Genomic DNA, 27,742 nt, shown 5'->3' on the forward strand with positions numbered 1-27,742 from the left:
TGAGTCAGGACCAGTCATTTATAGAGTCAGGACCAGTCATCTATAGTGAGTCAGAACCAGTCATTTATAGTGAGTCAGAACCAGTCATCTATAATGAGTCAGAACCAGTCATCTATAGTGAGTTAGGACCAGTCATCTATAGTGAGTCAGGACCAGTCATCTATAGTGAGTCAGAACCAGTCATCTATAATGAGTCAGAACCAGTCATCTATAGTGAGTTAGGACCCGTCGTCTATAGTGAGTCAGGGCCAGTTATCTATAGTGAGTCAGGGCCAGTCATCTATAGTGAGTCAGGGCCAGTCATCTATAGTGAGTCAGTACCAGTCGTCTATAATGAGTCAGAACCAGTCGTCTATAGTGAGTCAGGACCAGCCATCTATAGTAAGTCAGGGCCAGTCATCTATAATGAGTCAAGACCAGTCATTTATAGTGAGGCAGGACCAGTCATTTATAGAGTCAGGACCAGTTATCTATAGTGAGTCAGGACCAGTCATCTATAGTGAGTCAGGACCAGTCATCTATAGTAAGTCAGGACCAGTCATCTATAGTGAGTCAGTACCAGCCATCTATAGTGAGTCAGGACCAGTCATTTATAGTGAGTCAGTACCAGCCATCTATAGTAAGTCAGTACCAGCCATCTATAGTGAGTCAGGACCAGTCATCTATAGTAAGTCAGGACCAGTCATCTATAGTGAGTCAGGACCAGCCATCTATAGTAAGTCAGTATCAGTCATCTATAGTGAGTCAGTACCAGCCATCTATAGTGAGTCAGTACCAGCCATCTATAGTGAGTCAGGACCAGTCATCTATAGTGAGTCAGTACCAGCCATCTATAGTGAGTCAGTACCAGCCATCTATAGTGAGTCAGGACCAGTCATCTATAGTGAGTCAGGACCAGTCATCTATAGTGAGTCAGGACCAGTTCATCTATAGTGAGTCAGGACAAGTCATCTATAGTGAGTCAGGACCAGTCATCTATAGTGAGTCAGGACCAGTCATCTATAGTGAGTCAGGACCAGTTCATCTATAGTGAATCAGGACCAGCCAGTCATCTAAAGCAGGGCTGCCCAACCCTCTTCCCGGAGGTCTACTGTCCTGTGGGTTTTCAGTCCAACCCTAATTTAACACACCTGATTCTACTAATTAGCTGCTCAACAAGGCCTTAACTAACTGAATCAGATATGCTAAATTAGGGTTGGACTGAAAACCTACAGGACAGTAGATCTCCAGGAAGAGGTTTGGGTAGCCCTGATCTATAGTGAGTCAGAACCAGTGGTCTATAGTGAGTCAAGACCAGTTATCTATAGTGAGTCAGAACCAGTCATCTATAGTTGGGGCGGCAGGTAGCCTAGTGGTTAGAGCGTTGGACTAGTAACCGAAAGGTTGCAAGATCAAATCCCCGAGCTGACAAAGTAAAAATCTGTCGTTTTGCCCCTGAACAAGGAAGTTAACCCAATGTTCCTAGACTGTCATTGAAAATAAGAATTTGTTCTTAACTGACTTGCCTAGTCAAATAAAAATAGTGAGTCAGGACCAGTCATCTATATTGAGTCAGTACAAGAACACAGACACACACAAACATTTAATTAAGTATATTTAAGCCAAACACTTGCTACAAATTTTAACCAGAAATGAAACTGGTACTTTCATGCCTGTTTCTATTTGAATCTGTGGATTACTTCCTGTTTGCCGTCATGGACCAGTGAATTCTATTTTGGTAAGTTCGGTGAAAAGTCAAAGTCCGGGGCTCAAATCACCGTCAACACTTTAGTATACGTTTGTGTCTGTCCACCTGGCTCAAATACTGTATGTGTGTTTATGTGTGCATACAGTGCAAGTATAACTGGTGTATGCGCGTGTGTGTTTTGAGGATATTTATTTGTCTACATGCTTATTTAGAGGTAGAGTGTGTGTACATGCATAGTACTTGAAGTTGTGAGTACAAGTTTATACCTGCGTACATGCATAGTATTTTAATTTCTGAGAATAAGTATATACCTGTGTGCATGCACAGTACCTGAAGTTTTGAGAATACGTATATAGCTGTGTACATATTTAGTACTTAATGTTGTGAGAATACGTAACCTGTGTACATGCATAGTACTTGAAGTTGTGAGTATACATACAGCATATACCTGTGTACATGTGTGGGTACATGCGGGCATTGTTATATAATGTGTATGTAGAACATGTGTGAAGTGAGAAGTGAAAAGTGAGAACATGCAGAGAGCCTCTCAGTGGTAATCTGCTCAGGTATCCTGCTATCAGGAGCTTAGAGGAGCAAGGGGATTGGCCGAAATCAGTCGGGAGAGATTAAGACCAGAGAAACGCTCTCAAGGTCAGAAAGGCTATCTGACCCGCCTCTAAGGAGAGTTGAAGAGGGTGGAGTGGAAAAAAGGGTACAATTTTAAAAAGGGTGTATGTCAGGGTTGTCTACTCAGCCCGTTCTCACTTCTGGATAATTTATTTCCACATTTCAGTCATTTATTTCATGTCCGGTACAGCTTCACTGCTCACTGGGAGGCTAAGTCCATTTCTGGTTCACTCCAGGCTAAATTGAGGGGCTGACAATATTACATTACGTACAATATTGATACTGATTCACCGAGCATACGCTAAACAAATGACATGTTCCTACCCATGTAGAGGGCCAAATTCTTATTGTTCGAGATAAGATTTAACATTAAATAACAGGTACATGAGATGTAAGATGTTAATATCATGTGCATTTGAGGAAAAGGTGCATGGGGCATGGATGCCCAGGGTAACATTCATCATCAATCTCAGGGTCTTCCTTCCCGGTTCTGGAGAGCTGAACTGATTATTATGAACCAGGTGTTATAGCACTGGGCTGGGAGGAAACAGAACACACGGTGTGGCTCTCCCAGGTCCCGAAGAGAACAGTGTTCAATCTTATCACAATCCTCCATTATACAGCTGTAATTACCCAGTCAGTGTGACTATCATCATTATCGCAATTAGTGCTTTGAGCATAATGCATGAAAAATGTCTTAATTGTGCACTACAGAATCTTAATTGTTTTGGTTCCAAACTTCTGAAATAAAAAACAAATGACCTAAATTCCTTCTCATGGGCATAGAGAGATGTGATCTTTTCTGTGCAACAAAGTCCAACTTCGGGACGTTTTTTTTCTTTACCATGCTACTTTTCACCTCAACGGGAGACTACGGACTAAGTCTACAAGTTTTTATACTCCGCCTGCTCTCTAAAGGGATTTGCCATGCAGCTAAAACCCGCCAGAAGCCCCACTGTAATCCTCTGAGTTCCTACAAACACACAGCAAGCTACATGCACCTTTAAAACTGAAATGAGATGTGACAACCTGCCTTCTGGCGAGCCAGCAAAGTGTTCCTCCATGAGTGGGCCACAGCGGGAGGTGAGGGGAGAGTGAGGTTAAACAGCTTGGCTTTACCCCATTACCCGCCATCTTTCTTACCCCATCACTGCTAACACCCTATCCCAGCATCCCTCACTGACAGGAGAGTTGGAGGAGCAGGTCAGGGGAGAGCGCTGGCCCTCCCTAAGCCCCCTGCATAAATTTTAGGGCTGCCATGGCAACCCTACTCTGAGTTTTGGGGGGAGTCATGTGTTTGCCAGTCCCTTTCCCGGATGCAGGGTTGGGCACACACACATGCACGCGCAATAAAGGAATTCCTGGCTGCTTTCCGGTATCCAAGGGTCACCGGTGGCAGGTGTGTGAGTGTGTATGAATGAGTGTGTGTGGCTGTTCGAGACAGTTGAATGAATGAAAAACACAATAGCCTGCAGAGACCCCAGGAAGCACCCTGAGGCTTCTATTTGAGTCTCGTTAGAACCTTTTAGACACTGTTCAGCATACTGCCTGAGCACACTGAGCTTGCTTGCTATTGAGCTATCTTCTTTTGTAGATGTCTCTCTGCTTCAGATCAAGCCATAAGCTCTGGCTGTTGTGACAAAGCGTTCAACTAGCTGACAAGCTGATCAAGGGATTTCTCTTGGCCTGAAAGTAACTCGCAGACTTTGATTAGATGACCTTACAATGGGATACTTTATCATGGACTTCATCACATTGAGGTTCCATTGTCAAATGAGGTTTGTATTTCAGAAAACATACTATGGATAACCTGTTCCCCTATGTTATGGTGTCTAAGTTATGGATTCCCATACTGCTAGGTTGGGGAACAGAACTTTCAATAATCACAGACAGAACTTCGGGAACAGAACTTGCTCCAATCACAGACAAAAGCTCGTTCCAAAGTGATTACATCACCACTCTGATGTTTTTGCAAACAGCCTCTGGCTGTGTTTACACAGTCATCCCAATTCTGATATTTTTTGCCACTAATTGGTCTTTTGACCAATCAGATCAGATCTTTGCCAATAATCGGGCAATTCATCAGAATTGGGCTGCCTGTGTAAGCATATCCTTAGTTGTCAGTCCTTGCCAAACAATCTCTGTTAGTATCAGATCCACCCTAACCTGACATAGCAGAGTGTTTCCCTCTTTCTGGCCCTGTCGGTGGAGGTTCTCTTCTGCACTGTTCAACCAATCCAGTAAATGTGGAGGAGGAGTTAAGATGGCGTGTCACCTTGTGAACGTCCAAAAGTGGAATTTGCGTCACAGGCTCTCTTTCCATTTCCCCCGAAAACCGGATGCATCTGGTTTATACCGAACCTGCTGAGGGTGGGGCCACCCTAACTGATACACGGGGTGCACCTAGATATACCTAGACTGATGGACATTTTGGCAAAGCCATCATGGTGACTTAGTTTCAGTAGGGTGAGTCTAAGGCATGGTGGTCATATTCCAAAGTGACTCTTTCCGCTCCATGTGTTTCTGAATAGCTGACTCTAATACCTTGTTTTCAATACGGTGGAAGAAATTGAATAACTGAATAACAACTGACGGGGCACTACTTAACTAACTCCCTTTACTTGATTCCTGAAAAAAACTGGAAGAACTTATTCCCATTTCTCTTTTCTTTGGTTAGTCACAAGTGTCGCCCTTGCGCTGTGGGTGTTCCCTGAGCGCCTAAGTTTGGCTCAGAGGGGTGTGATGAGGGGGTCAGTGGTCGTTGCAGATGGTCGCCGTTTTCACACACGTGGTCAGGGAGTTGATGTCAACTCCAAATGAGGGGCCCTGTGGTCATGGCAGGGAACAGGGCCTGTATTCATAAAGTGTCCCAGAGTAGGAGTGCTGATCAGGTCCTCCCTGTCCCATATGATCGAAAAGATGGGCAAAACTGATCCTAGATCAGTGCTCCTACACTGAGATGCCCAGGGCTCTCTCTGTGTCTGATGCTGTTCGTCAGTCTGTACCGGTGACAGTGACAGGTCCAGGGGTGTTAAGAGCTTATGTCCAAGGCCATCTGTCAGACACAGCTATAAGACGACCGACGGTGGAAAGCGTTTCCAACCGTGCTCCTAGCCAAACCTTGTCGGATTGGTCTACCTATGTCCCTACATGTCTCTGTCCCAAAGGAAAACCTGGCCAACATCACTAATGCTGTGTGTGAGAGACGAGGTCAATCTCATGGACCATGCACCACACCACCAGTGTCTGCAACATTCCTCCCTCCCTCACCCTACCCCCATCCCTCCCTCTCTCTCTCTACTCCCTTCATCGTTAATATCTTACGCTCCAATGAGAATTTGGGAACAGAACACTGATCAAAGTGTGGGGGATGAATGTGAGGGTGGATTTGGGATGGTGGAGTGGACGGTGGTGGTGGGGGGAGGTAGTTTGGGATGGTGGGTGGACGTTAGAGGTGGGGGATGGGGGTCTGTTCAATCTGTGGAATGTGGACTGATTCCACACTGGGCTCACACAATTGGCCGGTGCAGGGAGATAGCGGATGGACAGAATATCCCCCATCCTCCTCCCAAAAGCGTCCTGCTCTATTCAGTTCACAGGAGGTTGGTGGCACCTTAATTGGGGAGGACGGGTAGTTGTAATGGCTGGAGCGGAATTAGTGGAATGTTATCAAATACATCAAACACCAGCCATTATTATGATCCGTCTTCCCCTCAGCAGCCTCCTGTGGTTCAGCTCCATGTACCTACAGAGAGCACCGCATCTGGCTAGAGAGGGCTCGAGCACAATACATTCAGTGTTGCAGATTTTTTTTTACCCCATTTTCTATGAAAAACATAACCGACTCAAACTTTATGACAGTCAAGTTACTCACTGCCATAGTTGAGTTTTGATAGTGATTGTGATCATAAAAGTATATTTAAACTGTTTGTATCCATGTGGTAATTACATGATCCGTGAAAAAACATCAACGGTCAATAACATGTGCTTCGTAACAAACTGCATGTGTAAATTAACATAATTTACTTTGTAGTAAACATGGATTAGAATCAATTGAGTCAGAGCTCCCTGACACACTTCCTGAGAGGAAATGTGAGCGCTGAAGTGTTAAATGAGAGAGAGGTGCTGTGGGATCAGGTTGTGCCAAGCTAACGACCTGGAGAAGTTAACCTAGCGTGCTAACTCGTAGTTATCCACCCCATAAACCCCACCTGTCGAGTGGACACTTGATAGTCTGCAGACCATGCATCTGATCTGCATCTTATCTGCTCTACCTTCAAGGGTTCGTGGCTGGAATTCCGTCAAGACACTTCTCCGCTCCCTGGAATCCCCTGCATGCCTTTGCCCAGAGCATTGGTCTTTCCTAAAAAGTTCATTGGGGAAACTTTTGTTTTAGCTTTACCATAACAATTACTAAACAAACAAGGCAAATGTTAGCTAGATGGCACTCTCTCTTTTTTTCCTTGCTCAGTTGAGAGTCCTCTGGATTCTAGGCCTACAAGCTACGAGGGAAAATATTTTCAGACTTTGTTGTGTTTTTAAAACATTTGTTGTGGTCTAGGGGTGGTCATCGTTCCCTTTGGGAGTGACAGGAAAGATTAAGACTTGAGACACCCCAGATGCCCATTGTTAACACTCTGTCAATGAGCACTAAACTAGCTACGCAAAACAAAGCCAACGGAAAAATACTTTGTAGTGCACGGAGGGTTTCTTAGCTTTAGTTGGAGATTTAGCACTGGGAGTCTACTGCGAAAGAGGCCATGAACTCTACAGTTGCTCCAGGACTCTCTCCTACACGATTTGTCCTTTCGAATGAAGGGAGGAGAAGATGAAAGGAAATGTCAGGGTGAATACACATATCAGGATTAGCACAGAGAGACCTACTAACTTTGACCATGGTTCAGTAAGTTGGCACTGCTATTTGTCCACCATCTAACCAGGTGGCTAATGTTAGAGACACTCAAATGCTAAATAGTAATACATTATAAGTGTTTATGAGATGTTGTTGACAAAATTATTGTACTTCAGTTTTTTTCCAAATGATGTTATGTGCTTCTTGATAAAGTACAAACATCTAGCAGCCTTTTGCATCATTAAGTTTGATTGTGCTCTTGTTCATTGCAGCACTGGGGTGAGACGTTTTACAGTTGCTGAACAGCCCCAAAGAAACAAAACCAAAATACCTCCAACTATGAACTTCTAGCAGAGTAGTGCAGTAGACTATCAATGTTTACAACTTCATAACATTTTTTGCCAATGTTTTTGTGTCAGAACCAATAGCCTACAAATCTGGACCAAAGCTGGTTGTGAATCGGCTTAGAGTGGCACTCAACAAAACAACATTGTGCAAGCACAGGGCTCACATGGTGTAGATATCTGGGAGACATTCAGAGGTGTACCGGCGTCACCCACATAGGATGTTGTCATAGAAATATGGCATAAGTCCATTAAAATCATACTAAACAACAACCCACTTTTCCCTACAAAAATGTAAAGGACTCTCTTGTGTGAACAAACCAAATGTGACGTGATAAATACACAAAGTTGTGATGACTTGTCAGGGCATCTTGACTGTATTAGGGTAAACTGTCCATTTTGCACAACAACAAGCCTCTCCTTTTCTTCTCCTCAGGGATATTCTGCACGGCAACCAGTGACAAGTGCTTGTCCGGGCCCTGCCAGAATGGCGCTACCTGCGTGGACACCATGGACGACTATGCGTGCCTCTGCCCCCCTCGCAACGAGGTCCGCTACATGGGCAAAGACTGCGACGAACTCTACGACGCCTGCTCCTTCGCCCCCTGCTCAGACTGCACCAGCACCCCTGGCACGTCCGAGTACCACTGTGTCTGCCCCGAAGGATTTACTGGGGACAACTGCACTGAGGAAGTGGACGAGTGCCATAGCAACCCTTGCTCTGAGCCCCACACAGAGTGCATCGACCAGGTCAACAGTTACTTCTGCCGATGTCCACCCGGCTACGGAGGAGAGGACTGTGAAGAGCGGGTGACCGACTGCATCGACGAGCCGTGTCTGAACAATGGGACTTGTATACTGTTACAGGAGGGGTTTGAGTGTCACTGTGCACTGGGGTTTAACGGGGAGCATTGTGAAGAGGACGTGGACGAGTGTGCGTCCCATCCTTGCCAGAACGGCGCTATCTGCATGGACGGCGTGGCCGAGTTTCACTGTTTCTGTGTGCCAGGCTTCCAGGGCTATAACTGCGAGATCGACATCAATGAGTGCGCCTCGCGGCCCTGCGAGAATAATGGGACCTGTATCAACGAGAAGGACCGGTACAAATGCCAGTGCCTCGTAGGGTTTACAGGTAAGTTGTTCCGCCTTTTCACCGCTCACTCCTCTGCCCACAGGAGTCTCGAATTAAGTGTAATTTTCCAACCATTTTCGTAACCCTGTATCAGCCACAACTCACTGTCTCTCACCTAACATTTCCTCCAGTGTGGAGGGATATCTGATGCTCTGCTTTTTAATGTTTCTGGACATAATGTATCCACAAGATTTAGGTATCTCATATTAGTACTTCATTCACCATGCCAGAATGTTTTCACATTAAAGCTGACATCATCATTAACAACAGGATGATTTCCTATTAACCAATGAGGGTGTGCGTTCGTGCCACAAAGAACAGTGCAAATTGTGCAGAGCCAATAATGAGGCTTGGCAGAGATGAATAATTATGCTAATCTTGTCTTGTTGTTGTCATCTTACTAACTGCACCTTTAAGTGTACGTTTGGTTCTTGATAAACAGAGAACTATAAGAATTTTAAGTACAGAGAGTAAGATGTTGGATTCAGGTCTCTAGTCTTATCTTCAGCTTGGCCCCTGTGGATATTGGCCCCTGTGGATAGGTCTCCCGCTGAGTGAGAGAAAACACTCCACAACTTGTACACTTCATTTCTTACACTCCTTTCTTTTCTCAGCAGGTCTGGTCTGTGTCTAAGGGCTTCATGCTTATCTCTAATGGGGTGGGAAGAGTCAGCACTAATGCATTCCTTTGTCAGCATATCAGTGACGATGGAGATTTTCAAGGAAAGGGTTGAGACGGGCAACTGAGGCATCTTTACATTATCACTTGCGCTATCTAGAGACATCAACAAGCAGATTCCATGCTACTGACTATTTATAGCTAGAGAAGCAAACACCAGAGTACAAATAGGATTCTCTTGCATTTACAATTGACTATTTATTTAGCTTGTGTTTCTTTCTTTCAGTATTGTCATAAGAGCAGGTAGGATCTATGGACAAGTTGACTTGATGTAGATGAGATACAATGGTGCAGTCTGTGGAAGATATGTCCCCCTCCTAGTACATGATGTACAGTTCCTCACTGACTCCCACTCGAGATGGTTTGTTTCTCATTCATCACATTCTCGGATTCTTTTGCTCCTTTTTCCTCTACCTCTCACAGGAGTGAATTGTGAGGCGGAGATAGATGAGTGCGAGTCCAACCCGTGCCGCAACGGAGCCACCTGCCATGACCTCCTTGGTCTGTACTCCTGTGAGTGTCTGCCTGGGTTCGAGGGCACAGACTGCGAGGTGGACATTGACGAGTGTGCTAGCGATCCCTGCCTAAATGGGGCCATCTGTCAGGACAAGGTGGACAGGTAACTGCCCACGGCTTTTAGGATTGCCCCACCAGACAGACACAAATCCTGTCCTTAAATTACTTTGGGGCCTGACTGACGTTTTGGTGAGCTTAAGCCCCTCACATTGAGACAGGGCATTATTTGTATTTATTAGGGATCCCCATTAGTTCCTGCCAAGGCAGCAGCTACTCTTCCTGGGGTTTATTATGGATCCCCAGTGTCTTACCATGTGTATGTGTGTGTAGAGTGTCTTACCATGTGTATGTAGAGTGTCTTACCATGTGTATGTGTAAGCTTTATCTGTTACATTGCATTAATTTGTATTCGGCCTATATGCTTTGTTGAATGTCAATGTAGGGATTGCAACTGACCCAGACTTCCTTTCCTACAGCTATGAGTGTGACTGTGAGGACACAGGCTTCCTGGGTGATCACTGTGAGGAGGACATCCCTGAGTGTGCGTCTGACCCGTGTCAGCACGGCGCTACCTGCCTGGAGGGAGTCAAAGAGTATACCTGTCTCTGCTGGCCTGGTATGTGCACCTTACCATTACCCACCACATTTGCAGAAATGTTGTCAAAAAGGGTTAAAAAGACAAACACTAAAATGATATGGTGCTGCAGCTGTTCATGTCTGGTGTAGGTGCAGTTGTCCATGTCTGGTGTAGGTGCAGTTGTCCATGTCTGGTGTAGGTACAGTTGTCCATGTCTGGTGTAGGTACAGTTGTCCATGTCTGGTGTAGGTACAGTTGTCCATGTCTGGTGTAGGTACAGTTGTTCATGTCTGGTGTAGGTACAGTTGTTCATGTCTGGTGTGGGTACAGTTGTCCATGTCTGGTATAGGTACAGTTGTCCATGTCTGGTGTGGGTACAGTTGTCCATGTCTGGTGTGGGTACAGTTGTCCATGTCTGGTATAGGTACAGTTGTCCATGTCTGGTGTAGGTACAGTTGTCCATGTCTGGTGTAGGTACAGTTGTCCATGTCTGGTGTAGGTACAGTTGTCCATGTCTGGTGTAGGTACAGTTGTTCATGTCTGGTGTAGGTACAGTTGTCCATGTCTGGTATAGGTACAGTTGTCCATGTCTGGTGTAGGTACAGTTGTCCATGTCTGGTATAGGTACAGTTGTCCATGTCTGGTGTGGGTGCAGTTGTCCATGTCTGGTGTAGCTACAGTTGTCCATGTCTGGTGTAGGTACAGTTGTCCATGTCTGGTGTAGGTACAGTTGTCCATGTCTGGTGTAGGTACAGTTGTTCATGTCTGGTGTGGGTACAGTTGTCCATGTCTTTTGTAGGTACAGTTGTCCATGTCTGGTGTAGGTACAGTTGTCCATGTCTGGTGTAGGTACAGTTGTCCATGTCTGGTGTAGGTACAGTTGTCCATGTCTGGTGTAGGTACAGTTGTCCATGTCTGGTGTAGGTACAGTTGTCCATGTCTGGTGTAGGTGCAGTTGTCCATGTCTGGTGTAGGTACAGTTGTCCATGTCTGGTGTAGGTACAGTTGTCCATGTCTGGTGTAGGTACAGTTGTCCATGTCTGGTGTAGGTACAGTTGTTCATGTCTGGTGTAGTTACAGTTGTCCATGTCTGGTATAGGTACAGTTGTCCATGTCTGGTGTAGGTACAGTTGTCCATGTCTGGTATAGGTACAGTTGTCCATGTCTGGTGTAGGTACAGTTGTCCATGTCTGGTCTAGGTTCAGTTGTCCATGTCTGGTGTGGGTGCAGTTGTCCATGTCTGGTGTAGCTACAGTTGTCCATGTCTGGTGTAGGTACAGTTGTCCATGTCTGGTGTAGGTACAGTTGTCCATGTCTGGTGTAGGTACAGTTGTTCATGTCTGGTGTGGGTACAGTTGTCCATGTCTGGTGTAGGTACAGTTGTCCATGTCTGGTGTAGGTACAGTTGTCCATGTCTGGTGTAGGTACAGTTGTCCATGTCTGGTGTAGGTACAGTTGTCCATGTCTGGTGTAGGTACAGTTGTCCATGTCTGGTGTAGGTACAGTTGTCCATGTCTGGTGTAGGTGCAGTTGTCCATGTCTGGTGTAGGTGCAGTTGTCCATGTCTGGTGTAGGTACAGTTGTCCATGTCTGGTGTAGGTACAGTTGTTCATGTCTGGTGTGGGTACAGTTGTCCATGTCTGGTGTAGGTACAGTTGTTCATGTCTGGTGTAGGTACAGTTGTCCATGTCTGGTGTAGGTGCAGTTGTCCATGTCTGGTATAGGTACAGTTGTTCATGTCTGGTGTAGGTACAGTTGTTCATGTCTGGTGTAGGTACAGTTGTTCATGTCTGGTGTAGGTACAGTTGTCCATGTCTGGTATAGGTACAGTTGTCCATGTCTGGTGTAGGTACAGTTGTCCATGTCTGGTGTAGCTACAGTTGTTCATGCTGTCAGATGACTGGAGAGTGAAAGAGGGTGGTGTCATAGTGGTCTAATAGTGGTGCAGTTTGTTTAGGCTTAGAGTGAACAGTACTACATACAGTGTATTTCCATGTCATTGGTTATCCTAGGTTATGAGGGGGAGAACTGTGAGATGGACATTGATGAGTGTGCTGAGCAGCCATGTGAAAACGACGGCGAGTGTTTCGAGCGTTCCGACACATCCCACTGGGAGATGGATTGGGAGTTCAGGTTCGCCGACGCTGCCGGATACCTGTGCCAATGTCAATCCGGCTTCGCAGGTGAGACGCAGTCCAATGAAAGAAGAGGGTTTTTACTAACATTGAACGTTGCACAGGAGCAAATTTAAGGTTGGTTACTTTTTTGAACTGTTTTGGCCATTTCACAAAGACAAAGAATAAGGTTGTTGGTGTTGTTTCTTTGTCCCTTTCCAGGAGAGAACTGTTCCGTGAACATTGATGAGTGTGAGTCTGAACCCTGCCAGAATAGAGGCTCTTGTGAGGATCAGGTGAATGGCTACATCTGTTTATGTCCGGAAGGATTTATGGGTAAGGTTTTCAAAAACGCAGTATTATCTACACCGACTGTACAAAACATTAGGAACGCCTGCTCTTTCCATGACACAGCTTTCTCCTGGACTCACCTGGTCAGTCTATGATCCCTTATTTGATGTCACTTGTTAAATCCACTTCAATCAGTGTAGATGAAGGGGAGGAGACAGGTTAAAGAAGGATTTTAAAGCCTTGAAACAATTCAGAAATGGATTGTGTATGTGTGCCATTCAGAGGGTGAATGAGCAAGACAAAAGATTTAACTGCCTTTGAACGGGGTATGAAGAACTGTAACGCTGGGTTTTTCACGCTCAACAGTTTCCAATTGTCCACCACCCAAAGGACACAACTGTGGGAAGCATTGGAGTCAACATGGGCCAACATACCTGTGAAATGCTTTCGACACTTTCCATGCCCAACGAATTGAGGCTGTTTTGAGGGCAAAAGAGGGGGACTCAATATTAGGAAGGTGTTCTTAATGTTTTGTACACTCAGTATATATCCTTGTGCTGTTTTTATCATATCAGAAGAATGGACTGATCTGTAGATTCAATTCTAGGTTGATAAATCTTCAAAAGTCTGACTGAAATAGTACATTGCATTTGCAGGGGAAATTTGCGAAATCAACATTGATGAGTGCGAGAGCCAGCCGTGTCTGAGCGGTGCATGGTGCGAGGACGGCGTAGCCAGCTACACCTGCCACTGTCCTGAGGCTGAGCCTGACAAGCTGCCCTGGGGTGGCCACCACTGTGACATCCAGCTCCTGGGCTGCGTGGATCAAGAATGCCAGAATGGCGCAACCTGCCACCCGTGGCTGGAAGAGGAAGAGCATGGCCACACCTGCCTCTGCCCCCACGGCTTCTACGGCGAGCTCTGCTCCACCCCCACCACCTTCTCATTCTCCAGTCCGGGCTTCGTCCTTATCATGGTCACCCTGGAAGTGGAAGAGAGGAGGAGACGGAGGCATGCCGAGCACCACCACCATGGAAAGGGAGTCCGGCTACGCTTTCGCACCACCTTGCCCGACATGGTGCTTTTCTACCGTGGTGATGCCGACAGCCACCTCCTGCTGGAGATTGTGGGTGGAGGTCTTCGCGCCAAGGCCTTCTCGGAAGACGCCGAGCTGGAGGTTGCATTCTCTGGGCTGGTCAGCGACGGAGACTGGCACGACGCTGACGTGTATGTGAACGAAGAGGAAGGGCTGGTTTTTAACCTGAAAGGTCCAGGATGCGACAGTGAAGGGTGCACGGTGAAGGATGGTGGTCCCAACGGGCCACACTTCGTTCCCTCTGAGGCGTTCGGTCACGTCTACGTGGGCGGTGCCCCCGGAGAGTTGCTGGAGCACACGAAGAGTGGCCACGGGTTTGTGGGGTGTGTGGAGGACTTGATGATCGACTTCAAGGACATCCTGCCCCAGAACCTTCCAGAGGAGCAGGCCAATGAGATGGAGCTAGGCTGTAGCAAGACAGAGTGGTGCGAACCTGACCCCTGCTCCGGTCAAGGCCACTGTGTGGACCTGTGGATCAGCCACCGCTGCGACTGCTACCGGCCCTACCACGGTCACAGCTGCTCCGATGGTAAGCAACATTTACCTTCCAACAATGTATCTGCTAATACAGTCTTCTGAGAAAGACATTAATTTAGAAAATTCCATCCAGACCGTTTTCTAATTAATCTCATTTGCAACTCCAAGAGCTCTAGCTCACTTCAAAGTAATTTTTATAAGATATTTGTCTTCACTTTTTGATTAGAAATTTGCCCTAAGGTTTGGCTACAATTTATTTCGATTGCCCGGATAGTCCAACGGTAGATGCTTTACAGATGGTCATACTATCAACAAACTATCTGTTGAAAACCAACTGCTTGCTAAGGTTAAGGTTAGGGTTAGGATAAGGGTTTAGGGCTAGAGTTAGTAGATAGTTAGTTCAAATGTTACTGACTATCCAAATAAAGTGTTTCTATGGCCAGGTACACATGGTTTATTCCTCTGGTTCAAGTTTGTATTTATTTCCTATAATTCTGTTCTGACAGAGTTCCCCTCCTGGACATACAGCCATGAGGAAACTGTGAGCTACAGTGCCTATGACATTGGCACTGATCACGGCGCCAACTTCAGCGTCTCCTTCTTCCTGCGGTCTCTGAAGCCCGATGGCCTGCTCTTCCAGCTGAGGCGACCCGGAGAGGACGGAGAAGAGGGCGAGGCCTACTTTAATGTTTTCCTGGGCATGGGGAGAGTCCTGGTCAGCTCCGTCCCCGAAAGCCACCCACTGACGGCACCCATCGTCGTGACCACCGGCAAGAAGCAACTTCTACACGTTGAGGTCCAGTATGGACGGGTGTTCTTCCAGCACGCCGGCCTGCGCTACGGAATAGGTGAGGTTCCCGAGGTGGAGGTGCACAGTGGGGACCTGGCCTACGTAGGGGGTCTCCCCAGGGAGGGTGAAAACTCTGAGGCCTGGGGGGGACACTTCAAGGGCTGCCTGCAGGACCTGCGTCTGGACGGAGCGCATCTGGACGTGGACGCATGGAACAGCACGCTAAATAACTCAGAGGGAGAGGTCTACTTCCCCTCCGATGCTGAGAATGTGGAGCCGGGCTGTATTAGCGACAACACCTGCCAGGTAGGACTGACTACTCTCATACCAGGACCCCTATTGTAATAACGTGTAATAATATTGTATTAACCGGAGGCGTGCCATGGTATAAGACAACTGACACATGACAATTATTTATTGAACTGCACTGTTCAAGGGCTTCAAGGGCTTGTAAGTAAGCATTTCACGGTAAGGTATACCTGTTGTATTCTGCGCATGTGACAAATACAATTTGATTTGATCAACTACTACAGACATGAGGGACATGAGGGGTAGGATGTAAATGTGACATGTCAACTGTATCAAAATTCAGATTATCTTGAAATAGAAGGACATTGTCAGTAATGAATGAGGACAACTCAGTGACTTGTGACTGGACTAAAAGTGACTAAATGTTGTTTAAATGTTCACCGAATATTCTTTTGGTCTGAAGCCGGAGCCATGCCAGAACGGAGGAGACTGCACCATCACCTGGAACGGCTTTGCATGTTCTTGTCCTGTGGCTTTCACTGGGAAGACCTGCGAGACGCGTGTGTGGTGTGTCAGTGACCCGTGTGTCAATGGTGGACATTGTGTGGACCTGACTGATGGATATGAGTGTGAGGAAATATTAAACTAATTCTCAGCTTGAAGAAAATCACTCAAGTCTTGCAAAACTACTTAGGGTTTCTTCACCATTGCTTTCTTTCAAAAGCATTGCCATTTTATTTACTTTAGTGTATATCTGTCATTGCATGAATGAGAAAAATCCCCCCACACACAAAATGCATACTAGATAGCTTAAACAAAAAGGTGGTGTTTTCATCTGAAGTCTTACCCACTTGTTGACCCTCAGGTGTGACCAACGCTACCTTCGAGAACAACCCGGTGCAGTACAGTGCAGAGGGTTCCTTGGGCTCGTCTCTGACCCACGTGTACCTGGAGCTCCGTACCCGCTCAGAAAACGCTGTGCTGCTCCGTGCCTCCCACGGGGCCGAGCTCCTACTGGTGGGACTGCTGGACTCCTCTATCCGTGTCGAGATCCACGGTGGCAACAGTGTGGAGGTGCTGACCTTCTCCGGCGTGCGACACGTGGCCGACGGCGGTTGGCACCGGGTGAGCATTTCCATGGCTGACCCGGATAGCGAGGCGTCACACTGGGTCATCACCGTGGATGGCATCACCGACGCCAGCAGCACCCCAGAGGAGGCAGGTGCCCTGCACTTCCTCAACGAGGAAGGGGCGGAGGTTGCTATCGCCGAGAGCTTCACAGGCTGCCTGGGCGCCGTAAGGGTCAGCGGGGTCTATCTACCATTTGTGGATGACCTACACCCGCCACAGCCTGCCCACTTCCACAGAACGAGCGACGAGGAGATTCATATGGGCTGTACGAGTGCGGACGTATGCCATTCGGACCCCTGTCAGAACGGCGCCATGTGCAAGGATCTCTTTAACAAGTTTGACTGTGTTTGCAAGCCAGGTTGGGAGGGAGAAAATTGCGAGGTGGACACGGACGAGTGCACGTCTGGGCCCTGCGTCCACGGCACCTGCATGGATGAGTTGGCAGGTTTCGAGTGCGTGTGCAGCCCGGGGTATGGGGGCGTTTCTTGCGAAGAGGACCTGAATGAGTGTGAGGAACATGGCTGTGAGAACGGGGGATCCTGCATGGACCGGGTGAACAGCTACACCTGCGAGTGCACAGACGACTTCACCGGCCCACTCTGCCAGTGAGTAGACTTTCTGTTTACACCAACCAATTAGTGTCACAATAAGTGACAGGGATCATTGTCATGTGGAACAACAGATTCTCAGATAATTTTTTATCTAGCTAGCACATATTTGTGTTTTACACAAGTTTTATATTGAGTTTCTCAACCTATCAGATCAAATACAGAATACCTTATGGAAATATATTAAAGTGACAAAGGGATATTCTAAATATAAGTTGCATGATTATATACTTTTGATATTTATTTATACACCTATTTATGGACATTGGATAGTTTTGAAGATAAAACAGGCTTTGAGTCGCCATTGTGAAGGTGTGATTCTGTACATTACCCACAGGTGGACTTATCCTCCACTGACATGCGAAGAGGATGTTCAGTGTGAAAACGGGATCTGCCATGACGGACTGTGGGGGGCCAACTGTACCTGTGTGTCCGGTTTTGCAGGGGAGAGGTAAGTTCCCAAACTCCTTTCAATAGTGTGGAACAAAAATGGTTGACATGCACAAAATAATACAGCTGTTAACAAATCAGGCATTCCAGGGTACCACCGTTTGGAAAAAACTGCTTGGGATGATAGGGATGGATACCAGAATATATACACTACCATTCAAAAGTTTGGGGTAACTTAGAAATGTCCTTGTTGTTGAATGATAAGCACATTTTTGTCCATTCAAATAACATCAAACTGATCAGAAATACAGTGTAGACATTGTTAATGTTGTAAATGGTAGATTTTTAATGGAATATCTACATAGGTGTACAGAGGCCCATTATCAGCAACCATCACTCCTGTGTTCCAATGGCACGTTGTGTTAGCTAATCCAAGTTTATCATTTTAAAAGGCTAATTGATCATTAGAAACCCTTTTGCAATTATGTTAGTAGAGCTGAAAACTGTTGTTCTAATTAAAGCAATAAAACTGGCCTTCTTTAGACTAGTTGAGTATCTGGAGCCATCAGCATTTGTGGGTTCGATTACAGGCTCAAAATGGCAAAAAACAAAGAACTTTCTTCTGAAACGCATCAGTCTATTCTGAGAAATTAAGGCTATTCCATACGAGAAATTGCCAAGAAACTGAAGATCACGTACAACCCTGTGTACTACTCCCTTCACAGAACAGCGCAAACTGGCTCTAACCAGAAAAGAAAGAGGAGTGGGAGGCCCAGTGCACAACTGAGCAAGAGGACAAGTACATTAGACTGTCTAGTTTGAGAAACAGACGCCTCACAAGTCCTCAACTGGCAGCTTCATTAAATAGTACACACAAAACACCAGTCTCAACGTCAACAATGAAGAGGCGACTCCGGGATGCTGGCCTTCTAGGCAGAGTTCCTCTGTCCAGTGTCTGCGTTCTTTTGCCCATCTTATTCTTCTCTTTTTATTGGCCAGTCTGACATATGGCTTTTTCTTTGCAACTCCCGGAGACACTAATGTACTTGTCTTCTTGCTCAGTTGTGCACCGGGGCCTCCCACTCCTCTGTCTATTCTGGTTAGAGCCAGTTTGCGCTGTTCTGTGAAGGGTAGTAGTACACAGCGCTGTACGAGATCTTCAATTTCTTGGCAATTTCTCGCATGGAAGAGCCTTCATTTCTCAGAACTTGAATAGACTGACGAGTTTCAGAACAAAGTTCTTTGTTTCTGGCCATTTTGAGCCTGCCAAATCAAAATATATTTTACATGTAAGATTCTTCAAAGTAGCCACTCTTTCCCTTGATGACAGCTTTGCACACTCTTGGCATTCTTTCAACCAGCTTCATGAGGTAGTCACCTGGAATGCATTTCAATTAACAAGTGTGCCTTGTTAAAAGTTAATTTGTGGAATTTCTTTCCTTCTTCATGCATTTGAGCCAATCAGTTATATTGTGACAAGGTAGGTGTGGTATACAGAATATAACCCTATTTGGTAAAAGACCAAGTCCATATTATGGCAAGAACAGCTCAAATAAGCAAAGAGAAACGACAGTCCATCAGTACTTCGATCCGGAACATTTCAAGAACTTTTCAAGTTTCTTCAAGTTCAGTCTAAAAAGCATCAAGCGCTATGATGAAACTGGCTCTCATGAGGACCGCCACAGGAAAGACAGATCCACAGTTACCTCTGCTGCAGAGGATAAGTTCATTAGAGTTAACTGCACCTCAGATTGCACCCCAAATAAATGCGTCACAGAGTTCAAGTAACAGACACATCTCAACATTAACTGTTCAGAGGAGACTGCGTGAATCAGGCCTTCATGGTCGAATTGCTGCAAAAGAAACCACTACTAAAGGACACCAGTAAGAAGAAGAGACTTGCTTGGGCCAAGAAACACGAGCAATGGACATTAGACCGGTGGAAATCTGTCCTTTGGTCTGATGAGTCCAAATGTGAGATTTTTGGTTCCAACCACCGTGTCTTTGTGAGACACAGAGTAGGTGAACGGATGATCTCCGCATGTGTGGTTCCCACCGTGAAGCATGGAGGAGGAGGTGTGATGGTGTGGTGGAGCTTTGCTAGTGACACTGTCACTGATTTATTTAGAATTCAAAGCACACTTAACCAGCATGCTACCGCAGCATTCTGCAGCAATACGCCATCCCATCTGGTTTGCGCTTAGTGGGACTATCACTTGTTTTTCAACAGGACAATGACCCAACACACCTCCAGGTGGTGTAAGGCCTATTTGACCAAGAAGGAGAGTGATGGAGTGCTGCATCAGATGACCTGGCCTCCACAATCACCCAACCTCAACCCAATTGAGATGGTTTGGGATGAGTTGGACCGCAGAGTGAAGGAAAAGCAGCCAACAAGTGCTCAGCATATGTGGGAACTCCTTCAAGACTGTTGAAAAAGCATTCCAGGTGAAGCTGGTTGAGAGAATGCCAAGAGTGTGCAAAGCTGTCATCAAGGCAAAGGGTGGCTACTTTGAAGAATCTCAAATATAAAATATATTTTGATTTGTTTAACAGTTTTTTGGTTACTACTTGATTCCATGTGTTATTTCATAGTTTTGATGTCTTCACTATTATTCTACAATGTAGAAAATAGTAAAAATAAAGAGAAACCCTTGAATAAGTAGGTGTGTCCAAACGTTTGACTGGTACTGTATATCTCACATGATGCTTGCTCTGGTCTAGACTTTAAATATCCTTATTGTGTTATTCTCCTCAGGTGTGAAACGGAGATAGATGAGTGTGAGTCGAACCCCTGTCAGAATGGTGGCTCGTGTATCGATCGAGTCAACAGGTTCTGGTGTGTTTGCCTGCCTGGCTACAGCGGTCTGTTCTGTGATACAAGCGTAAGAACTCTTGACTTCTTCATTCTCCTGTTCCTTCTCGTCAAAGTAATTTTGCATTCATCATCTATAATAAATTATTTCATGATTAGTAAACATTAATAAGCATTTATAAGTATTTCATCTTTACAATGCATGAGCCTTAATAACATTTATAAATGTTTTATGGTATTTATAAAGATTTAATCATTTATAATGGTTTATTCATTCAAATTATTATGACGTGTAATAAAAATGTTTTGCATTTGGTCATTTTAGAATTAGCCATAGTCATTTACTCATCACTGACGTTTCTCCCTTGGTTCCTTGATTGTTTTCCCGCCTTGCAGAAACAGCCCCAGAAAGAGAGGGTGCCGTGGCTGGTGATAGCCATCCCCCTGGTGTGCCTCTGTGTCCTGCTGGCTGTCATCGGCATCACCTTCATGGTGCTCACTGCCCGCAAGAAACGCCAGTCAGAGGGCGCCTACAGCCCCAGCACTCAGGAGGTGGCCGGGGCGCGTCTGGAGATGGACAGCATGCTCAAGGTTCCCCCAGAGGAGCGGCTCATCTGATCGGGTCATAAAAGCTGATCCGAGAACTGTGCTCGGAACATGTTGCTATGCAGCGTAACACAAAAAGCTGCAAAAGCAGATCTGAGAGCACCGCACTGCTGGCAGGTGCGCGAGACTCACTTGAGACAATAGACTCTGTATAGTCAGTCTAGCTGGCTGGAAGGAGATACAGGAGGAGAAGAGATGATCTGCTTCCCCCTGCTAGACGGATGGACATGTTACTGACCCAGTGGTGCCGTGTAATTGTGGTTTGATGGACTGATCTAATGTGTGAGTGGTTTTGAGGATCTTGGGGAGGGAGTGGAGGTTAAAGGAGTGAGGGTGGGCAGTGGGGGTTGGTTGTTAGAGAACTGACAGTTGGAGGAGTGAGGGTTGGCAGTGGGGGTTGGTTGTTAGAGAACTGACAGTTGGAGGAGTGGGGTTGGGCAGTGGGGGTTGGTTGGTAGAGAACTGACAGTTGGAGGAGTGGGGGTGGGCAGTGGGGGTTGGTTGGTAGAGAACTGACAGTTGGAGGAGTGAGGGTGGGCAGTGGGGGTTGGTTGGTAGAGAACTGACAGTTGGAGGAGTGAGGGTGGGCAGTGGGGGTTGGTTGGTAGAGAACTGACAGTTGGAAAAGTGAGGGTGGGCAGTGGGGGTTGGTTGGTAGAGAACTGACAGTTGGAGGAGTGAGGGTGGGCAGTGGGGGTTGGTTGGTAGAGAACTGACAGTTGGAGGAGTGAGGGTGGGCAGTGGGGGTTGGTTGGTAGAGAACTGACAGTTTGAGGAGTGAGGGTGGGCAGTGGGGGTTGGTTGGTAGAGAACTGACAGTTGGAGGAGTGAGGGTGGGCAGTGGGGGTTGGTTGGTAGAGAACTGACAGTTGGAGGAGTGGGGTTGGGCAGTGGGGGTTGGTTGGTAGAACTGACAGTTGGAGCATCCTGGTTGGGGGGCCCAAGGACCAAAGGACAACCGCTTGTCTCCCACAGACGGAGAGGAGGCATATGCTCTAGGAGTGAGCATTGGGAAGATGGACTGGATGGACTTCTCTTTTTAAGAAATACATAAACAGGGGGCACCACCTACCCACACCCTTACTAGAGCCTTGCAATTCTTGGTTAAAGGTAGGGCAACAATCTGAGGTTCAGTATTTTACAACTTTTACAACTAAAAGTTCAATGGTTCTGCACCGTTTAAGCAGTCTATGGGCCAAAAGCAACTGTAATCAACGGGTTGGTTTTCTTTACAAAGCCACTTTAGTCACCACTAGCAAAGAATCTACCCGACAATGTACTGCCTGTTGAAGACATGTCTGTCTCTTCCCCCCCAGGAACTCTGCTCATAAGACTCATTTATCCTCCATGGTCACAATATGTGGAATTGTGGCACCACTACACACTCAAGGTTACACAGTTCTAGAACTGGTAGAGCAAGCACTTTGGAGAATAAATTAATCCTTGTGAGACCTCGCTCTCTGTCGGACTCCACAATCCCTACCCCTTCCCAAATTTGAATGACTGATTTTCTTTTTGTGTGAAGAGGCTATAGTTTGTATATTTTTGGTCGTTCAAACGTGTTTGATTTTGTGTTTGATTTTAAGTTGAAATTAAGCACGTTCATGTGCACAAAGGATGTTCTTCCGCTCATTTTGTGTTAGATTTAACGCAACATGCTCACTTCTGTTTACTAACGGAGGATAAGACAATCGGTTTTCTGAGCAGCTAGATTAGTGATGAAACAACAGGATAGAAGTTTCTGATTTAGAATATTTTTTTATGACGTTTAAACAAACTGACGATGCAGATATCTGTGTTAAAGCCTGAGACGCTGTACAGTATATTTACCTGTCCTTATTTGAAGATGTCACTCTCACCAAAAGCAGGCGTACTGTAAGTATGTGACTGGAAACAATGAAAGTAAGGCAAAATGTCACTATGCCTTTATCTTCTTGTCACATTCTCAAACATTTTGTCATACTTGGACTTTGACTGTATTGTACAAAAAATGTTTCCTTAAAAGTGCTTCACTGTTTCTTAATGCAAACATCAAGTCACAGCAAGACCCAACTGAAGAATAAGAGGAATGGGTTCCATCAAATCTTTAGCGAAAAGTAATGTGATACAAATATGAACTATATACTGAGAAAACACTGCTGTCCTTTAATCCTAGTTCTTTTATATACTGAGGAAAATCTAAACGTTTGTGTCTTATTGTTGTAAATTATGTCAGAAATGATTTGACTGTAGTTCTTTGCTGGGTTGTTCGATATCTGCATTAGTTTGCACTGTTCTCACATTCTACTTTCAGTGACGCTGGACATTTCTTATGTTGATACTGTTCATACAAGGTTTTGCATAAAAAGCAAGAGTTCAAAATATGCAATGAAGACCGCACTGTATAGAGGATTCTACACAAACACAACCTTGTTGTTATTGAACTGTAAGTATGTGTTAAAAAAATGTATATAAAAAAAATAGCGGGAGATTCTTATAATAAAAACACTGAGAAAACTGAGTCAGCACCTTTCAATTATAAGGCGATGGATACTGTACCTCTAGTTGCTCGAGTGTCCCTTCAATTTATAGGAGCTTTTGGAGTTAGTTAGCATTAGCCTAGTTCAGCTGAGCCTAGCTTTGAGGAACAACTATTGGTTCCGATTTGTGAGGGAAATACCTTACCTTTATATCTGGGTGTTTCCGCTCATAAGATATGAATCTAAATGGTCAACATGCCAACAGAATCTGCCCCCAAAAAACCCTGTAAACTAACATCATGAGAAAGCAATTGATCTTTCTTCGAACCCAATTTATTAACACACAGGGTCCAAAAGACACTACTAAGGATCTTCAGAAGAGGCAATAGTTACAGTCTTTGACTTCAGGGAATAGGTTGGTCAATAAGCAGATCACACTGCAGATCCAATGAGAGTGACAGACAGAAACATGGCTAGAAAAGAAGAGAATCAGTACAACTACCAGCTAAAGAAGGGAATGAAAAGAAGCCAGGCAGTGCTTGTGTGACTGTGTTCTTTATAATCGTGAGAGATATACAAACGAGGAAAAGAAACAGAAAAAACTAAAAATGGAGGGGATGTGGAAGGGATTGAGGGGATGTGGAGGGGAGATACAGGGGATGTGGAAGGGGATGTGGAGGTATGGACACCATCTACATCAGCAATAAATAGACACACCAATGACTTTTGCCCAACGTAGATATGGATTAAAACATAATGGAGTATCCTTGACGGTAAGGCAAAGACTGTTGTCACTGAATGTTCACTCATTCAATAAATACTGTGCTACTGTCTTGACAAGTTGTTAGAGTGAGATTTAATTTAATGCATTGCTCGGATTCTTAAACCACACTTCAAATGTATTGTCGATCAGAAGTTACCACAGCCCCTAAGAAAGGTGCATACAAACCATAGGGTTCCTTGAAAAGTGATATACAATTCCCATGTATTATTATTGTAGGCTCTGGTAAAATCAAGGTTTCTTATAAACACAATGAATACTTAGGGATGTCTAGATATAGCCAGGTAAATATTGACAACAAATTATTACTAATCCTTTGTGAATGAATTATCGCTAACTTGAGTAATGTATGACTAGCTAATCAACGTCACTAACACCGCTTCAGAGAAAAGTCTGTATTTTGGCTTTATTTTGCAAACCTTTTTGACAAAATCAATTAAAAGGTCCATATTATAGATGCATATTGCAGTATAGGTGAATCACCATCTAAAACTGGGGGAAATATTTTGCAAACCATTTCAGGATGGACTAAGAAAGACTTAAATGTCACTGAAGTTCTTGCTAACTCATTAGTGCCGTTGTATGAAGTATCCCAGAGATTCAATGGATTATTTTCTCCATAAGCTGTTGTGACCAGAGAGGAGAAACGCGTAACTCTGAGGAGGAGCTCCAAAAGATGAAACTTTACTTCATGTTTCTAGTATTAGCCGACACAGTACTTGATATCTCTCTTTAATCAATCATACACTGTACATTCTATTTTGTTCCCTCTACACACAAAGCAAGGACCAAGATGTGTTCCAATTCAATTTTCCACAGACATAATTTGACATGATTTTGCTCCACAGCCTTACTGTATCTTCCACCACACCACTAGCCTTTAGCATTAGCATGTAGGAGTTCTCCCAAATGTTAGCCCCTATGACTCCATGAATGTGATTACCCACAAGGTGGTGGGGGTTTATTTGTAGCAGTTGTCGGGACAAACGTCCTATAGTGTCACAGACTAGTGTCGTCTTAGTTCTTGGTCTAGGTCCTGATTTGAGTCATTTCGGATCCAAACGGAAGCGCACTGGCAATCGGTTGCAAACGCAACCGACAACGGTAGCCATTTTGTCAGTACATACTTTACACTCTTGCACACATAGTAGCAGCACACTGAGCAAGCAGCCAGTGACTCAGTAGTAGATGATCACTGTCCTCAGACACAGAAAACATGATAACACTTAGAATAAGGCCAAAATCAACAAGGGGAAAAGGGAATACATGGGATGAGTTTAAATAGCAAACATGATTGGTGCAACATGGTTGTTCTATATTCTCCTCCTACAACATAGGAATTTACAATCATGGCTTCTTAAAGTTTGACAAATGAATTAGCAAAAGTTTCACCTGAAAGATTGCTGTAACCGGCATAACGTAAACCAAGGTCCACAACCAACTCCGTTCAGTCAAAATGTTCTGGTGGATTTGCTTCAGTCAATGACAACGGTCCATTAGTTAGTCCAGGCAAACAAAATCATGTATCATTCGAGAGTTTCCTCTAAAAACATGACGCCGCTGAACACATTGAGGGTGGACGGACTGCATGTTAGCGATGTGCCACAGATCGGACTATAACACCGCTAAGCTGGGAAATCCACAAACTACTAGCTACTCTAATGATTAGCATTACCATCGTAGCAACAGACACGGCTCTGACAGTTTCTGAAACATGATGGCCTTTTGGTGCCGGGTCCCAGGATAGAGTCAAGATGTGTTTTAGAGGCCACACGCCTTCCAGTTTGAGCTAAGCTAACGTCTAAGTGAAGGCATTGAACACACACAGCTAACACCAAGGGATACTGTGCAAGAGCGCGCTAGCATGGGCTGTGCATGGTTGGCATATACAGCGTACTGAAAGAAGCAAGGCCGGGTTGAGAGTCCCATTCCAGACTGAAGGACGAGAGAGAGGAGAGAGAGAAACATAGAGACATAGAGAGAGACGGAGAGAGGAGGGGGAGAGAGAGGGAGAGAGAGAAAGAGTGAGGTGTGAACTGCGACATTTAGCAGAGTGGGAGACGGGGGAGAGGGGACAGCTTGGAACCCAGCCTCTTGATTGGTCGCCTGACACAGACTCTGTTACTCATTGGTCAGCAGCATAAGCTGGTGCAGGGAAGAGGTGAATAAGACAACGCCCACACGTGGAAAGTAAGGAAAGGGGGGTTAGTCAAAAGTCTCCCACTTCCCCCGAAGGCCCTCTACCTTCTTTTTAGGTGGTGCAGCGGCCGGCTTAGCCATGGCCAGTAGGTCCCCAAAGGGATCCTGAGTCTCGTTGGAGTCCTCTGCAGTGTTGGGAGGCTTTGGCAGTACCCTAGTGGAAAGGCTAGGGGTGGGGACCGAGGGGGAGTCCAACAGGTTAGAGAGAGCATGGTGGCTGCCTGAGGAGGTGGGGGGAGGACCGCCATGACTGGGGAAGGCAGACCGCATGGATCCCATACCAGGAGGGAGGGTAGACCCCACGGGGGAGGACAGTCTGTAGAGCCCCGGCATTGTAGAAAGAGGGTGAGGAGGGTGACCATGGGGGGAGGCGTGGAAATAGGCGGAGGCAGGAGGCCCGTAGGCACCGCCGCCGAAGGGATTCCCCGCTACGGTGGGCGAGTAGTGTCTGTGGGTGGAGTAGCCGAGGGGCGGGGTGAAGGGGTTCAGGGGCATGTGTTGGTGGAAGGGGGGCAGGCTCTGAGGGTAGGGACGTGGCGGGAGAACAGGCCTGGAGGTTGGAGGTTCGGCACTGGACCGGGTGTCTGCTCCTTCCCCTGCCAAGGCTGGGGTGGTGGTGGTCTGGGCCGGGTTGTTCAGGGGGTCCAGGAGGCTGAGCAGGTCCACATCCCTCCCGTCATTGAAGTCCATCTTGGTGGGCTGCAGCATCAGGTCACCCCCCATCCCAAGGGCCTGCCGGAACTCCTGCCCCCCTGCTGTAGTGGTCCCACCATCCCCCACTACCCCCGGCTTGGTCCGGGGCTGGGGCACTGGTGGAGGACCCAAGACCTTACCTGGCTCTGGGGTTTTCCTCCCCTGGGGGCGGGGGATGGTGATGCACTCCCCTTGGCTGGGGGTGATGAAGAGATCTGGCCGCTCGAGGACCCCGGGACCGAAGCTCTCTCGGCTAGGGGGCCGCAGCTCTTCCAGGTCAGGGGGGGGCACGGACAGGGGTCGGTCCCAATTCGGAGACACCCGTCCGGACATGGCCATATCATCCTGCCCATGCATGCTCCACATCTTGTTGTAGGGGTTGGAGTGCTTGAGGCCTGGAAGGGTGCCACTCAGGTCCATCCGCTACAGAGGGAAGAAACAAGAGAACAAAACAGCTGATAACCTGTACTATCAAATGCTATATAATGTAACATGAGTATAGTTAATGGACCACAGAAGTCTAACAATTTTTTTAGACGGCTTGTGGGCTGTTTTTGGCACGCAAACCGGGAGATTTAGACCCCTGAAATCCATTTTTGATTCAGGTCTGTAGCCACCATGTCCCACGT

The 27,742-nt window shown here is 46.1% G+C and overlaps 2 protein-coding genes across 6 annotated transcripts in view; one reads left to right on the forward strand and one right to left on the reverse strand.

The window, feature by feature from the left end:
* crb2a (crumbs cell polarity complex component 2a) overlaps positions 1-21,596 on the forward strand; it is a 35,186-nt gene extending 13,590 nt beyond the window's left edge. Inside the window, exons 2-13 of the mRNA XM_055875328.1 lie at positions 7,947-8,642; positions 9,745-9,940; positions 10,314-10,453; positions 12,427-12,597; positions 12,751-12,864; positions 13,476-14,444; positions 14,899-15,488; positions 15,895-16,060; positions 16,297-17,167; positions 17,508-17,621; positions 20,319-20,445; positions 20,772-21,596. Of these exons, the coding sequence (XP_055731303.1) occupies positions 7,947-8,642; positions 9,745-9,940; positions 10,314-10,453; positions 12,427-12,597; positions 12,751-12,864; positions 13,476-14,444; positions 14,899-15,488; positions 15,895-16,060; positions 16,297-17,167; positions 17,508-17,621; positions 20,319-20,445; positions 20,772-20,993 (4,376 nt within the window). The 3' untranslated portion in view covers positions 20,994-21,596. The remainder of the gene's footprint in view (positions 1-7,946; positions 8,643-9,744; positions 9,941-10,313; positions 10,454-12,426; positions 12,598-12,750; positions 12,865-13,475; positions 14,445-14,898; positions 15,489-15,894; positions 16,061-16,296; positions 17,168-17,507; positions 17,622-20,318; positions 20,446-20,771) is intronic.
* A 2,161-nt stretch (positions 21,597-23,757) lies between these two features.
* The window catches only part of LOC129818954 (DENN domain-containing protein 1A-like), a 160,044-nt gene continuing 156,059 nt past the window's right edge, over positions 23,758-27,742 (reverse strand). For all 5 annotated transcript variants that reach the window (XM_055875332.1, XM_055875333.1, XM_055875330.1 and 2 more), the window contains one exon: positions 23,758-27,536. In XM_055875332.1, coding sequence (XP_055731307.1) covers positions 26,427-27,536 — 1,110 coding nt within the window. In that variant the 3' untranslated portion in view covers positions 23,758-26,426. The remainder of the gene's footprint in view (positions 27,537-27,742) is intronic.

The sequence above is a fragment of the Salvelinus fontinalis genome, chromosome 21 (genome assembly GCF_029448725.1).
Source record: "Salvelinus fontinalis isolate EN_2023a chromosome 21, ASM2944872v1, whole genome shotgun sequence".
Lineage (NCBI taxonomy): Eukaryota > Metazoa > Chordata > Actinopteri > Salmoniformes > Salmonidae > Salvelinus > Salvelinus fontinalis.